This window comes from Rhamphochromis sp. 'chilingali' (genome assembly GCF_963969265.1).
Source record: "Rhamphochromis sp. 'chilingali' genome assembly, chromosome: 2".
NCBI classification, from domain to species: domain Eukaryota; kingdom Metazoa; phylum Chordata; class Actinopteri; order Cichliformes; family Cichlidae; genus Rhamphochromis; species Rhamphochromis sp. 'chilingali'.
In genome coordinates, this window is record NC_137930.1 from 47,226,425 (window position 1) to 47,243,395 (window position 16,971).

The window sequence follows — 16,971 nt, forward strand, 5'->3', positions numbered from 1 at the left end:
GGGTATGTAGGTAAACAGTGAACACTTCACAAATCTCAGTGCATCAGATGGCTCACTGAAACAGATGTAGGAATAAGAGGAGAAGGAGAACACTGAAAAACTGAACAAGAAGCAGAAGCCAGAAAAGTGAGTTCACACATCTCCCTGCAGGTTTCTGTACACGCTCCACAGATGTTTATCCATTTATGTGCTTAATGGTTAAAAAACGTTACAGTTATCAGGAAATGCTGCAGAGAAAGAGAAAAGAGGAAGAGGATAAGCCTTGAGCACCTTTGGGTATCAATTGCTGAGTAATCAATGCAACAGTGAATGATCCAGCTATAACCAGGGCAATCACTGAGTCACCACTGTGTGTTTTATGTGTGTGTCTGAAGGCTTTTGGTGCTGCTTTCTTAACAGCAGGCAGAGCACAAAAGTAAAGGCCATGACCTCTTGTATTATTTCCGCTTTCCAATTCCACATGATAAGATGATCACGGAACTGCTTGGATAGACAATAATTAGATCATCTGCACAAAGGACAAAAGATAAGAAGTTCTTGGCATCCTCACAGAGATGGACAAGAAACAAAACAAGAGGAGTCTGCAGAGGGCAGGAGGAGTAAATGCAAAGAAAGGTCAAGACTGAAAAAAGGAAGTGTGTGTGTCTGGTTGTATATACGTAGATGTTTAAAGTGTGTTTGGCTACTAACCTGGATCTGTTGCTGAAGAATGTTTATCTTGTGCTGCTGCTGCAACAGCTGCTGCTGCTGTCTGGCAATCTGCACACACACACACACACACACACACACACACACACACACACACACACACACACACACACACACAGAGCGGAAGAGTGAAAATGATGATAAGAGAAGAAGGATAATCTGTATTTCTGTACCGTGTTCATGTTTCTAAAATATTAAAGAACAAACAGTATGCATACAGTGTGTGTGTGTGTGTGTGTGTGTGTGTGTGTGTGTGTGTGTGTGTGTGTGTGTGTGTGTGTGTGTGTGTGTGTGTGTTTTAATTGGAAATGAAAGAAAAGCAATACAGGAAAATGTCCATAAATGGCTTGTCAGAAATGGTATGTTGCTCTTAGAAGTCATGGAAGTAAAAAATAAAAAATACAAGGGTTCAAGATGATGATGATGAAAAATGAATCCAAATCTCTTCCCTTTTATGTTATATCATGTTGATTTACACCGTCTTCTCGTGCCATTTTACATTTTAAGGTAAGTGCCTTACAATACTAAAAGGCAAAATTGTCATCTGGTACTCAAGATGATGATAAGGATGTATCTGTCCTCGACAGGTGGCAGACAAAGTGATTTGCTCTTGAAAACTCTCAGTGAGGTCAATCATGTCTCAAATGCAGTACAGTAAATCAAAAACAGGTAGAGAGACTCTGAGTTATGTGTCAGTTTGACCTCAGATTATTATCTCTAAAAAGCCTCGGCTGGTGTGATGGATGGTGCATCCAATCCAAGCAATTAGCAGTGCAGAAGGTTTATGAACAATTCTCTTAACTGACACTGAATCTGTGAGATTGGCATGTTTACTACATCAGCCAACAACACCCAATGTGCCTGTGGAAGCCTCCCCCCTCCCACACACACACACACATAAACAGGAGGGGTGATAATTTTCTCTGTTGTTGTTTTGATGTAAAATTCTCTAATGAAAAACATTCAATGTCAGATGTTAAAAGGCCAAGCATCTAGTGATTGACATCTGGGAGCGGCCACTCATGAGAGGTTAAAGTCCTAAAAGGGACAGTACGTCCTCGACGTGATCCCGCCCATTCTGAACCAGAAAAGTAAAACAGCTGCCCCTCTTTTTTTTTTCCTTGAGAAGTCGTTTAGTATATTTATTCCGAAATGTAATTACAGGCTGCTGAATGGGAGGCGGCGCCCCATTTGCACACATGTCATATTTCATTAAAGGCAGATTTCTCGGGTTTGTCTGTAGGGCATTATCCTATCAAGTCTCAACAGCCAAATGACTGGCTGATATTGGAATCTGTCTTTCTCTTCGCACTCTCCACTTTGCCTGTTTCCTTTGTAAAGCTGTGAAAGGTGGAATGTGTTGTGATGGGAGGTGTGGACTTGTCCAAACAGAGCCTGTCATATGCCAACCTACAGTAACGTGTCGGCAAACAGTAAAAACAAAGAGCAGCTCACCTAAACACTTCTCTTCGTAGGCTCTCGCTTTCTTTCTCTGTCACACAATGTTTTCGTTTTTTTTTTTTTAAATTGCCGTCTGGCACCCTAAGAGACGCTTTTGTTACAACTTTTGAAGGTGCAGTCAAAAGACATACAGATACACCTACACGCGTTTTGTTAGGGACATTTTGTTTTTCCTTTACAAGTTGGGTCTCCTTTGTGGCCATTATGTCAGTTATGATAACATTTTTACAATGCGACTTTGGAAAAAAGAAAAGCTTTGGAATTCGAGGAATTGCAGCAAAAAATTACTAACTTGTTACTGGAAAATTATTAAATATCAGGGGGTTTTGTGTCGGATATTGTACACTTTCATAGGTTTAGGACCTTCACATTCAATAGATCAAACAGTTTAAGAGGAAGGCATTCACAAGAAGACAATGCTTTGTGTTAAGTCCTGTTGGCTTTCTAACCTCTGTAATTTGAAGTGTATCCAATAGTTGCTATAGGTTAATGTAACCTGGTAATGTTTAACATTTGTATTTAGTCATATGTGCTGTTCGCCCTGTTGGACTAATTTTCTGTTATTTTTAATAATGATAACCTCAAATTTCAGTATTTAGTTGAATGAACAAAATAATATAATACCTGAAAGGAATCAACAAAAAGGAATTACAGAATATTAAAAATGAACTGTTGACAGTTTAAAGCCCTGCCAATCATATACTCAATTTTGTATTTATTTATGTATGTCTTTTTTTATTGATTGATATTTTTCATTTAGTCATTAGTTTGCTTCTAAATATGATGTATGCACAACCAGGGCTGTATCCAATTTCTTTTTTTAAAAAATGGGGTGGGGGGGGGACATTAAAGAGACATATCTCTTTAATGTTCCAGCTGTGGATCATTTTAATTAATTATATATTGCTTACTACAAAGTGCATTAAGTATGTGGAAATACTTAAGTACATTAGAATACTTGAGTAAGTGTTCTGGGGCCCTGGTGAAACTCCACCCCCACCCCCCTTCTAGATGCACCCCTGCATAAACACACAGGAATGAACTATGTGCGATTCATATCACCAAACCCTATTCATTATCCTGCACATAGACCAACACATGTACACTATTAATATTAATGTCTTTTTCTTCTTTCTTTTTACCCAACTCTCATTGTACAGCCCCAAACACATCCACGGACCCTTCCTACCTGCTCCTGCTGCTGCCTGGCCAGCTCCATCTGTTGTCTCTGCTTCTCCAGCTGCGAGGCGGCCATCTTTTTTTGCTCATCATGGGCGGCAAGAAGCTGCTCCCTCAGGCTGATCAACTGACCGATCATGGTGGAAAGCTGGCGCTCCTTCTCTTCCAGCGACTCTGGTGTACCTGGGCATGAAATTAGCAAGAGTAGCAATTCAAAGTTGATAACACTGCAAACTGGCTGGATGTTCATAAGAGGTGTTCAGATCCTGCTCAGCTGAGGCAGAAAAATTTATACAAAATCTCAAGTGATCAGTTAATATAAAAAAGACTGGGAGGAAATTTAACGAGTACAAAACAACTCATGAAGGTCATGACAATGTTTCATGTAGTTCTAACCAAAGAGCCATGACTGAAAATAAGTTTTCTTCTCTGGCTGAAAGCACCTTGAACATTTTTCATTTATACAAAATGTCCAAACCTAAGCATAGCCTACCCTCAATCACTCAGCCGTTGTTTGGCTAACACAAGCCCTTTACAAACTCTCATTCCTAAAACTCCTGCAAATTAGCAGGCTTGCAGTTATATCTTACTACTTATTATCTTCTATCTTGTCACTGCATGCCACCACTTAGCATCTGCTCCTGAGAACAATTAAATTACTTTGACTTAACCTTTTTAAAATAAGTAGCTGTTACAGCCCTTTGTCGGGTTTATGAGTTTGATACTCATGGGAGGTTTTTTGGGCATACTCCAATGAGAATGCTTTTTGTGTTCCACATTCCTCAGATCTTTTTTTAAACAAAAGAAACTGATGATTTGAACTTTTATCTTAGAACCACATGAATGAAGCAAACAAAATCCACTTTTAATTTTTCACTGGCATTTCCTCATGTGCTTTATTTTCAAAATCCTGATAAGTTATGTAAAAAAAAATCACATTGATCAACTGACCTACTGTCTGTTAACCAGTTTATTGGATGCTATAACTGCTTCTTCTTCTTTTTCTTTTTTTTACATAAGTATAAGTTTCTTTATAACTGCTGGCATATTTTAAACCTTATTCCAAACTTTGGAACACCCTGTCCTCCACTTCAAAGTTTGTCTGACTTTCAACTCTACTTTTAACCTACTGCTCATGACACCAAGCTCTCATGCGGTTCCCAGTCTTTCACAGTACCTCAAAAACTAGCAAGAGTTTCTCAAGGAGCAACACAAAACAATCCCTCTCAGAAATCCCATTAATAACATCTTTGGGGTGACATTAATAGAAAAAAGGATGGGTACATACAATTTGTCTTTAGTTGGTTGGGCTCTATTTGTAGGGAGTTGCCACAAGCACAAAGAGTGTTTAAACCATCTCCAAGAATTTGTTCTATGGGAGAGACAGACTTCTTGAAGATTTAATTAGGGAAAAACAGGCAAATTTGACTTCACTCTAGGAAGTAACAGGAAGTAACTAGAGTGAAGCGTAAACTAAAGCACAACCACACTGAAGTATATCTTGTTTATATCTTGTTTAGAAGTTCTTGCTCTTGTATGTGTGTGTGTGTGTGTGTGTGTGTGTGTGTGTGTGTGTGTGTGTGTGTGTGTGTGTGTGTGTGTGTGTGTGTGTGTGTGTGTGTGTGTGTAAGGTCTTGCCCTGGGGCCATGTAGGGATATTGCAGGGTGGCCCCAACACTACCTGCATACTAACAGAGTCCTCATTGTAGTCCTGTCAGGCCCCTATTGTACCACAGACTGCCCCCCAACACACACACACACACACACAGAAATTACCCCTCAGCACCCCTGTATCAAAGGCAACATTCTCCTCTTCTTGTCTCTTTTCTTCATGCTTTCATTCTGTCCATTTTTTCTATTTTTTCGGGTTTCCCCCAAAAGACCTTCCCATCAGTTACTCCGCTTCCAAGGCCTGATCCTCCCTATGGTGTATTCTCGCCACTCATCATTTTCCTCTTGTTTCTTTTCATTGTTTTCTTTTCCCACCTTTTTTTTTTCAGTCTTCTTCTCTTACTTTATCACACCTCCTCCTATCATCAGCTCCACCCTCCTTTTATCCCCTCTTCTCTTTTTCCAACTCTCTTGTTGCATCCTGCTCCTTTCTCGCCAGCTTCCTAATTCTTATTCTCCTCCCCTCTTTTCTCATCAGATCCCTGACTTTTTTTCCTCTCTTTATCTCATTCCTCACAGCATTTCTGTTGTTATCACCACTTTTCTCCACCTTTCTTTAAAGTTTATTTTTCCCTTTTCACCCTTCACCAAGAATCTCTGGCGATTCAGTCTGGCAACACTGATAGGTACTTTATAATCTTGTCATGTCTTCAAACTTCCACGCTTAACACAGATTCCTTCCTATTCCCTGGCATTCTTTACAGTCAAGTACAGCTTATTGTGTAACAGCAACAACTGCGATTACAGCTCCATGATTCATGTGGATTATGGGTTGTGCATTCCACACGCAACGCCTTGCGTTCCTCCAACACTTCTGGCACCGATAATCATCTCAGATGTTTCCGTTTTCCATCCATCAGGATTATTCCTGACACCTGCCGAGGGGTCCAGCCAAAACAGAAAGCCATTAACTGTTTTCTTACTATGTTTAGATGATTGGGATGATGTGTTGATGAACCAGAACTCTCTTACTTCTGTATGAGGTGTCTGTTAATCGCTTACGTGATGTTTTCATTCACTGGAATCGCATCCCAAGCTTCAAGATTTCATCTGATTATCATATGATGTTTCATTACATCACAATAAATATGAAGGCACTGCTACATCAGAACATGCGCAAATAACTATTCAGCTGAATAAAATTCTTTCTTTTATTATTATATATTCAGTAATATAACGGCTGTCTGTGAATCCCCAAACCATATGACACAGTTATGTCTCAGGCCACTTTTTTAAACACACAAATGCACCAACAAACACATTTGAACACAAAAGCCACACATAAAAATACACACAAACCATCACCCACTCACAGGCTCACACCTCTGACTAACATATTGATGTCTCTGACTGTGCTGAGCTTCTGCCAAACCATCATGTTTTACCACGGGATCTATGTGCCAGACTCCCAACGTTGCTCTCTACAAGACTAAACAGTCTCCTCAAACTTACACCACAACAAACACTCTGACTCTTGACCCCAAGACAAACACAGTCACTCCATGTTGTCCAGAGACGTGCTCGTGCTCTCTGCAAGCCAGCGGCGTGTAAAGATCGCACATCCAGTCTGCCAAATTTCAAGGTTTATTGTAGACAAACAGCTCGCTTTTCCAGACAGACGGTTGCATATGAAATAAAGAAAAAAAAGAATGAAATTGCAATGTGAGAAAGATGCCTTATTTAACTGACTGCTGAATTTGAGTGTGATTATTGCTGCCAGATGTGCCTGCTCATGCATCTGACAGTAGAATCAGACACTTTCCATCCATCTGTTAATATGAGCTCTCTGACTTTGCAGGAAAAAAAAACATGGAAATGTCAAAACCAGGAATCCTAAGAATACCCAAATGTCAAAAAATAGAGACGAGGTAAAGCTGGAAAAGAAAAAAAGATGAAAATGTCCACATACATATCCCCATTGCAAACAGCTAATTCATCATCTGAAACTTTGGTGACACTGCTTTTTCCATTGCAGTTATTTTCTAGCCAGCATCTTCTTAATTTGTTGTAGTGTAGTCTCATGAAGGTTAAGAATATATAAAAGAAATAAAATCCTTCTTCTCATTTTAATTGATCATGTTTTGATAATAGTGTAAATCATAACTGCTGTATTCAAGGCAACGACAATTACAGGAGAAAATCTTTTTTTTTAAAAATCCTTCAAAATAAATCGTTACAGTTTTATAATTTTTCAGAGTTGCACAAGATTCGCTAGCATCATCTAAAAGAATTGCACAGCTCTGCTTGATCCGTTCATCTTTTGTCTCTTTTTCTATTAAAAACGAATTAAAAGCAAAGCTATAGGTTGTAAATGGGGAAAAATACCAGTGAACTGCTGCCCTCTGTGACTAAAACAACATTTTTTTGTGATAGGAAGAAGAATAAGAAATTGGAGAAGAGTTGTATTTAAAGCTTAGTGCTAGAATATTATTAAGGAGGATATCAGGACACAGTAATGAAGAGCAACTAAGAGCAAATAATTAGACGAAATGTCACGCACCTCCTTCTAGAGCTTCATAGTGTTTATATATTAATCCTGGGCACATTCCCAGTTGTTTTGCTGTGAGTCATGGTGTAGTGTAGCTAAAAAGTATTTACTCACACATAAACATAAATATATTGTACACAGGCAAACTGAAGCCATACCTGACCGGTAATGAACATTCCAGTAAATAAAAGGAGGTCAATGGGCTTTTTTTACCCTAAAAATAACTGCGACTGAACAAATAGGTCCAGGTCGCTGTGTGAGGAGACACAGAGCAACAGTTGTGTTTGCGTATTTAGGTCAGCCAGACCAGGCTTCTTTTCAACCATCGAGAAATAAAACGCTTGAATTCAGCGAGAGTATTTTCTTTAGTGAGGACACAGCTGGATGAACAGAGACATCTGTGTGCCGTGTTTGTGTGATCATTTGTGTGCGTGCGTGCTGGCACATGCTATATTTATTGGTGTCTTCAACTAACACATAAGAATTGAGTCCAACTTTGTGGATTAGACAAGCATACTCTTGTCTTGTCTCCACTGAAGTGCTATCAAATATTTAAAGAGATGGTAAAGGAGGGTTTCTATCACAGAAATGACCGAAATAACTTTTAAAAGTCACCAAAACTGAATTGCATGAAACACAGATCCATAAAGCTTTTATTTGTCATTATAAGATTAACTTGTATTTTTCAAACATAGAGCATCTTGTAAATTGTTAACCTTTATTGGGTGGGATTACTGTTGGCCATCAGTATCATGACAATAGATTGCACACTAGTGTCTTTCTTCCCCAGGAAAACGTATTTGTATGTTGTGTCCGCTCCAACAAACAAACTAAAAAAAGAAAAAAGTTTAATCCAAATCTATCAAATAGGTGTAAAGTAGTGATATAAAGCACTATGCTTTTAAAAAAGAGTAAATTTATTGAGGAACACACAAGCACTTTAATTGAGGCTACTGAATGATCAGTTAAATGCTATTTAACTGTTATTCTTCAAGTTACAAGAAACTTTTCCTAATCATCAAAAGTGTAATAATGCTGTCATGACTCCAGGTGGATATCAGATATATACTTATTTAAAGCAAATGAAAAAAAAATATGTCAGCTAACGTTCTGCTAGTTCATGCAGTATTAGACAATTAGAATATTTGCATACATCTTTATCTTAATAATAATATTTCCTCCTCTGTGTCATAAAAAAATTCCATCTGAATGCTGCTTTTCATGCAGAAATATAGTCACTTTCAAAGAGGCCGAGATGCTTCTGCATATCCTTTACCAGAAAAGTGGTACGTTTAATAGATTAAGACACACGTGACAGGCACTAAATCTGCAAAGCACATCAAAACAAGTGGAGCATGAGAGGCTTAAATCTGAGCAGGAACGTGCCCTTGAAAATACTTTTTTGTACCTTTTGTAGCTGTCAAAAATGTTTAAATTTAATTAAAATGAACTGATTTATTCATTTTTTATTCCTAATTTAAGTTTTCTATCCTGTGTGTCTCCTCACACAATGACCTGAACCTATTTGATATGGCAACAATGGGACTGATAGTAATACCAATAAAAAAGTAAGTAACAAATATTCATAAAAAGGTTGATTAAGAAAGGTGAAAAGAATCGCTAAATGCTGATTGGCCTTGGACTTGGACTTGGACTTTGGTTTGAGATTAAAAAAATTGGAAAATCTGTGCAGACAAGAGTGCGTATGTAACTTTCAATTAACAACCTTTTTATATAAGAAAGATAAAAGCATTTGAGGGAAGCAGAGCACGACTTTTGGCTTCTTCTTATAATTTCTCATTTTAAGCAATCAAAGAGGACAGCTGTTTTTGTCTTCATGTACAAAATGTGCCACACTATAGCAACTACACTGTGATTGAATTGAATGTCTCATTTTAATATTTCACAGTGAAAACAGAAAGAATCCAAAGATAAAGATCATTTCTACTGATGGAAATTACCTTCACTTCACTCTTACTTGAATTTCATCTTACTTGCTTCTTCTAGTTTGAATAACTTTACTGTATCCCTGCACTTATCTGACACAAGAGCACTCTCAATGAGTTGTGTAACCTATGCTAAATTATTACTATGCAAAGGGTGATTAAGGGTGTTTATTTTATCTGAATAAGAAGGGTGCTTGTGTAGATGGAGGTAGTCGGTATGACGACAGAGAAAAAGCGTCTGATATGTGTCCTACAATAAAAGTCAATGTCTGTTCTGCTGAAGAAGGTTCTCTGTAGTCCCCTTTTCCCACTTTCCACAGAGGAAATACTTGCCATTTCAGCCGGAGACGATCACAAACGGTTCCTCTCACTGAAGGCAGCTCGACTGCTCTGCCGTTAACAACTTGCGTTACGGCACACAAACAGAAAATGCTGTAGCCCTCGAGACAGAAAGCATTTCCCTGTCTTAATATATCAGTTTTTAAAAGTCATTTGTTTTTCTACCTCATTCTATTTTTATTATTTAACTACCATAAGCACATTTTAGAAATTTAAGAAAGCAATTTTTCTTCTTATGTGTGAGTAGTTTAGTCAGACGCGGTCACACACACACACACACACACACACACACACACACACACACACACACACACACACACACACACACAGAAACACACACACACACACACACACACACACACACACACACACACACACACACACACACACACACAAAAACTATACAGTTCTGTAAATTCAGAGTAAAGACTCTCATTGTTTTTTATTGTTCTATTACTTGTTGTACTAACCAGTCAGCCTCACTGCCTGCAATCGAGGCTCCACACGGCTCTAATATATTACAGGCCTCCTTCTTACGACAGCTCAAAATATGCATGAACTTTACAAAGTCAGGAGATGTAAAACACGCCGGGGAAGATAATTGTAAAAGTAGAAAACCATCAATAATATCGGATCTGCATTTCCGCGTTGAGAACAAGCACTATTTTTCTAAGTGGCTTTGACTTCATTCCTTTTAATAAGCGCTGTCTGCGTCACAAGTGGTAGAGCAGCACCACAGACGGGCAGAGGGTGGTTTCTTCATTGATTTTTAGCCAACATGTAACCTTTCTGTTTTTACTCCCTAAAAACCTGTTTAGGTGTCGGCCGCCAAAATCCTGTGTCAGCAGTGTGTGATATACAGTGATGTCAAGAGAGGTAATACTTGTAATTTCATATTTTACTTATAGTATTTAATGTGTAAAGAATAGCTATTCACACCGATCACCTATACATGATCTTATAGCTTTATTAATTCTAAATTGCATATTATATTGCAGTTCTAAAGCAAAATGATAAGATGTGCATATATATATATATATATATATATATATGCTGCTATTTTCACTTCTGAACACCAGAGCAGGTCGAGAATTCATTGGTCTTGGTTATTTATGCCTTTGTAAATGCTATTTGCTGATGTGGACTACAAAAATATAGGACCATGTGCAACCTCTCCTCTCATACACACCCTTTAATCAAAGGTACAATTTGGAGTACTTAGTGCCACCCTCACTGCTCGACAGGTAAGCCTGGCTACCATTTACTGTGCTGCTTTCATATGCAGAAACATGCAGCAAGTATACACACAGAGCAGAGAATTGCAGCGTATCTAACCGTTTCTTACCCTTGAATTTAGCGTTGCACAACAGTGTCTTTTCTGCGCACGTACCATTAGCTTTTATTTATAACACTCTTCATATTTGGGTGAACCAAAAAGAAAAATGAGAGATTCCACAGATGCTGCAGGTTTTGAAAAAGGCACTACTTATTGTGGGGGGGAAAACACGCTTGCTGTCTTTCTTTTGTTTTGCCAACTGTGGCAAAGGGCACAGTTAAAGCAGGAACAGTATTTATCAGCATACACTTAGCATCTCCCTGAAAGAGAATGTAGATATAGTAGTAGCTGCTATCTTTCTCACTCTTACCTTTAACCTCCCCCAAGAATTCAGTGGCGTTCAAGCAATCCACGCGCTCCTTCCAGTCTTTAGAGAGGAGTCTTTCCATGCAAGAGGGTTCTACAAAAACAAACAAACAAACAAAACAATTAGTTTCTTTTTATCAAGTCTGTTTCAATTTGTAACTTTCAGACAATAGCATCATATTTAAAATGAAATATGCATTTTACAACAGTCCACCTGTTCAGATACTAATGCTGAGGTCTCACAGGAGGCCTGACTGTCGCCCATAAACATAAAACTGGGGAAGTAGTAGAAAGAGGAGAAAATTGGGTGATGATAATAAAAAGTATGGAGAAGACACAAGAAAAAAAAACCTAAGAATGAGTACATTTCCCATAAAGGAGAAGAAAAAATTTCCTCCTACTTTATCTAAAAAAAATAAAAAATAAAAAATGCAGCAGCTGACCAAATGAGAATGTCTGCATTGTTTAGAGATGGTTGTCTTTTTTTTCTCACAATGTGTCTCATGGCCTCAGGATAATAGACATCAGAGACACGTGGTCTCATAAGATTCATAAGGTCCCATTTATTCAACTGGAGTCCTGCTGTGAACTTTACTTCAACAATGGGAACTTTTCAATTCTTCACCAGGCAAACAGTAGAGAGACAAACTTGGTAGAGACAGATATCTGCACATGTGCAAGCGGGATTGTTTGTGTGCCTCTGTCTGTGTGTGCGACCTGCGAATGAAGAAACAGTAAAGTGTGCACATTGTCAGGCATCAGCAAATAAATGTAAGCAAGTATAACCTGTTAAGTCTTGAGGTATATTTTGTGTTGTAATCGGTCTCCACTATAAACCCTTTAAATTTAACAGTATTTGTTTCCAAATGGAGGCAAAAATATAGTTGCTATATCATCCTCATTTTAAAGGGTACCTATGAGGATGGGAGAACATGAAACCCAGTGCAAACACAACTTTTGTAATATTCAGAAGTTGACTTTGTCAGAAAACACTGCTGACAGCTCTCAGCCCTCAGTGTAACAAATTTTTCCAGCGTGTGCTAGAAACACATAAATACGAGCTGTTCTTCTGCTTCAGTCACCACCACAAACCAAAGGTGACACCAGAAAAGCCTGAAATCTTTAAGCATAAGCACTACATTCAGAAATACAGCACCTGCATTACTCACTCTGTATGTCCAATTTCTGCACACGTTACGACACAAATCTTTAAGGTCCTTCATTTGTGTATACACTCTTGTTTTTCTGCCGGCAGGTGTGTCATAGATGGTGTCATGGTCATGCACGGACCCATGAGGAGGCCTCAGTCACCAAGGACATCAAAAAGCGCACACACACACACTCGTACAAAAAAAGGAGACATTCTTGGGTGCAGTGTGGAAAACATGCCCCTAAGGGATTGCCTGATTTAGAATGGTTAAGTCAGACAATAGCTTATTTGTGGTGCCTTTATCCTGACAAAAGACGCGATAGGCATTCATAAGGGCACATGGTCTATTGTGAATGGCTTAATGTTTAGTTTGTGCGTATGGGCCCATTGTGTGGTCATGAGATGCCGTCCACCAGCCGAGCACAGCTTCCTTATTAGGTCCATTAAAACCTTGCATGTTTACAGTCGGATTATGATTGTTGTAAATAAGCTGATGCAGCCGTCCTCGTCACATGGGTTCAATGTAAACAAAGAGGGGGGCGGGGGGCAATGGCACCGACGTAGGGTGGCAGATATATACAGAACAAAGAAACAATTTAAAAATGACAGAAATTTTTTGTGGTGATTTCCCAAATTAGGCAATAAACAGCGGGTATTTCCAGGCAGGCGGACCACATTGAAGTAAAGTAATGTAATGAACATAGCTTCCACCCCCTCCGGACAATGGAATCCACCTGATTTTTTTTTTTTTTTTGCAGATTTACTGTACAAGTGGCTCCACAGGATAAGTATGTGTGTACATTTGGTTCAAGGGGTGATATTTATGGCTGGTAAAGGAGGAAGGCTGTGGGACAGAGGCAGGATAAGGGGCTTTTCTTCTAATCACAAGACCTGAAGACGCCAATGTGCACTTGTGCAGTGCGCCTTGTATCAAACAATATCAAGGAACCCAATTTATGAGAGCACTTAGTGAAGAAAATACAACCTATAACTCCAAGACACATCTGCATAAGTCAACTGTATGTGTACTCTATTGCACAATTTACACTCCTCGTACTGATAAACAGATCAGATGAGGAGACTGTGGGGGGATGAGAGCGGTGTGGTACGAAGAAAGAGGGGACGAGGAAGAGGACAAGAAGAGAGGGATGAGAGAGGATGGAGGGAGATGTTTTACCCTAGATGGCTCTTTATCCGTCACCGCAACTGAGTCAGGGTTCAAGTGGTGTTTAGATTGGTGGGTGGATAAAAATTCCTTGCTGTCCAGAAACAGGCCTCTTTATCAAACGAAGGATAATACGGAAATTGGATGGGTTAAAAAGACGAGGGAGCGGGTGGATGTTTTGGCTGGTGAGGGAAGTAAGGTTACATTAAAAGAAGAAAGGGGAAAGGTGGAAAGCAGGGCAGGCGGAGACAATGTTGAAGAGGGAATGATGAAGATGACTGTTTCAGCAATTTGGAAGAATTATAAAGACAAACTGAAGTGGGTAAAAACAAATGGGAAGGATGACATAGAAAAAGTAAGAATAAGGAAAAACTTTGTAAACAATATCAAATAGTTGCTGATGTGTTCTTGATGCTAGAAGCACTCCGAGAGCGCATACCTCCAGCAAGTCAGCTCACTCTCTGGGAGGTATTTACTTTTAAGGGTTTAACAGTATTGGATTTTGCATACATTCTTTTATTTTCTTTGTTCTTTAAACAAACATACTTTAAGACGTCTGTTGTACAGTAAAAGTGCAGCGTGCAGGCTTCTAATTTTAAGTACAAATATTTGTTATTATTATTATTTATGTGGATATAGTACATGTGCACCATGTATGTCACTGTTAGCAAAACTGCTTTAAATGTTTAGTAATAAATATAGAGTGAAAAAAGAGCACAAGTTTATATTAACTGACACCCCAAAAATAAAACGCATTTAAGTTGTTATAAACTGTTAGTGTAATGTACATAACATTACATTATACTGTTAATCAGCTATACTCAAAAAGTATCCCATCCCAACATTATCCCTTTCACCTTCAGGTTAGTCTATTGTCCATGACAGAGAGGTCAAAGGTCAAAAAACACTTGTAAGCACAAGCACAAGTTATACTTCTTTTTTTCAATTTTTGACCAATAAATCCTTCTTGAGTTGAACTTGAAGACCTCAATATATGTTAGTCACATTTTAATGGACCGTTAACATGAGCCCGCTCGACACCCCTACACAGTTTAACCAGAATTCATTCAAAACTTTTTGAGCTACTGTGTTTACAGACAGAACGACACACAAACACTACCAAAAACATAACCTCCATGCTGGAAGTAATAAAAACTTACTCTCCCAAATCAAAACACTTTAGACATTCCACATCTGGAAATTCCCTTTTTATTTGTTGTAAAATAAAAAATATTTTCAAAAAAGACTTTGTCACAAGCAGGAACAAGTATGGAGAAGAGACAGACAGGTAGGGTGAATGAGCGATAAGATCAAGTGAAAGCGAGCCAGAAGGAAGGCGATGAGGAGAAGAAGCGGCTGAAGAGACGGAGTCGTAGTAAATCAGCGCTGAGGCAGCTAGCAAGCTGGCGAGTGTTTAGGGTAAACACACTTTTATCACCTGTCCCCACGCCAACCTGCCAAGAGACAATGTTTTGGGTGTTTTACATGAGCCACAGGCAACTTACTGTGTGCTTTGCTGTGTGTGTTTTACTTAGTGTATGTGTGGGTATGTGGCAGGCAAGCATCAACAGTCCAAAAGAGCAACTGCCAAGAAATACACAGTGTGCCACAGGCTTCTACTATATGACTGTGTCACTCTCTTCTCACTCTTTCTTTTAGCCTACTTGTTTTTAAAAGTTGCTCATGAAATGAACTTTTCAGCAAAATGTTGGTAAGTAACAGATACGTATGAATAGGAGTAGAGAGCTATTTCTCTCAGCCTAGAAGAATGGCTGTGTTGGAAAAACCACCACTTTCTAACAAGAGAGCTCAGTGTGAAGCCGTGGAATAATCTATCCTGCCAAATCCTTCATTAGTGCAATATTTATCTTAAACATGCTTACAACAGGTGTGCAACATATTCCAATGAAGTTTGTTTTCTAACAAAAATGTTTAGGAAACACATATATTTTGAAAGTTTAGTTCACTCACGCTGAGCAGATTTTAGTGTGAAAGCTTAAAAAAAGTTCCTTTAAATTATCCACATACATCGTCTCTTTCAGTCTCTCAAACAAACACATTATGCTTAGTGAGAGAGCTCGGGAACTCGGAGCCCTGGAGTGTGCAGTCTAAGGCCAATGTAAAAAGAAAAAAAAGCATTAATCTGAAAAATTACTTAATGTAAAAAATAACAAAATCCAGTGTTCTAACCGGTGCCTGGTGTTTGTGTAACACACCCACAGTTAAAAAAAGAAAAAAAAACATTTTGTGTCTTCACTTCACTACTGAATGTGTGTAAATGGAAGCTGACAGCTACACTTTGCACTTCCAAATTTATGCCAGTGCTATGACTTCAACTGCAGACCCCACAGGATCAGAGAGAGAGGACAAGAAAGAAAGAAAGAAAGAAAGAATTTGAAGAGACACAAAATTTAAAAAATACTGTTTAGAAGAAGCAAAGAGAAACAAAGCATAACATTTTGATGTTAAAGAAACATTAATGTTGAAGAAAAAACCAGAGTGAGAGGCAGACCAAGAGAAACAGAGAGCGCGAGCGCAAGACGGCACGAATGATAGAGTAAAAGAGAGAAACAGAGCAGGAGAGGCACAGAGAGAGCAGCTGTCCTAACAGCTGGCCAGCAGGATTGATGTCTGAGTGAAATAAAACTCAACATATGTCCAAACACGAGGAGACGGGCTAGCCAGGAGGAGGAAAGAGACACACACACACCCACATATACGCAAAAACACACAAACGCAAGCATACACACACTGATATGAGAACACTGAAGCACTCCGAAGCGCTCAAACATACATCCACACCTCACACACTGATTAAAGAATGTCAGTACACTGCTGAGACATTTAATTGCACAGAGGGGGGCGCGTAGATAACAGACGCATGTACACACACACACACACACACACACACACACACACACACACACACACACACACACACACACACACACACACACATATGTTCAATGACCTAGCACTTCTTGCTCAGTGTTGTAAAACCATTAAACTGCAGCATGGTTAGCCTGGCTGCGTGCTAGCACGGTGTCCATTTCACACAAACTATTTTCATCTGTCAGATGACACCCGGACTCTCTTGTCAAAGAACATGGCCTGAGAAAGCAGCCATTGATCCTGACCGGGGGGGGGGGGGTCTGCAAGTAGCCCTGTGCAACCCTCTTCACATACATCACCCTCCTTGTAAGAAAAACAGACACACACACA

The 16,971-nt window shown here is 39.1% G+C and overlaps 1 protein-coding gene across 5 annotated transcripts in view; it reads right to left on the reverse strand.

Annotated features, from left to right (window-relative positions):
• Positions 1-16,971, reverse strand: part of LOC308392683 (transcription factor SOX-6-like) — a 104,333-nt gene that overhangs the window by 39,808 nt on the left and 47,554 nt on the right. For all 5 annotated transcript variants that reach the window (XM_080875854.1, XM_080875851.1, XM_080875850.1 and 2 more), the window contains 3 exons: positions 11,439-11,528; positions 3,359-3,531; positions 691-759 (listed from right to left, as the gene is read on the reverse strand). In XM_080875854.1, coding sequence (XP_080731980.1) covers positions 691-759; positions 3,359-3,531; positions 11,439-11,528 — 332 coding nt within the window. The remainder of the gene's footprint in view (positions 1-690; positions 760-3,358; positions 3,532-11,438; positions 11,529-16,971) is intronic.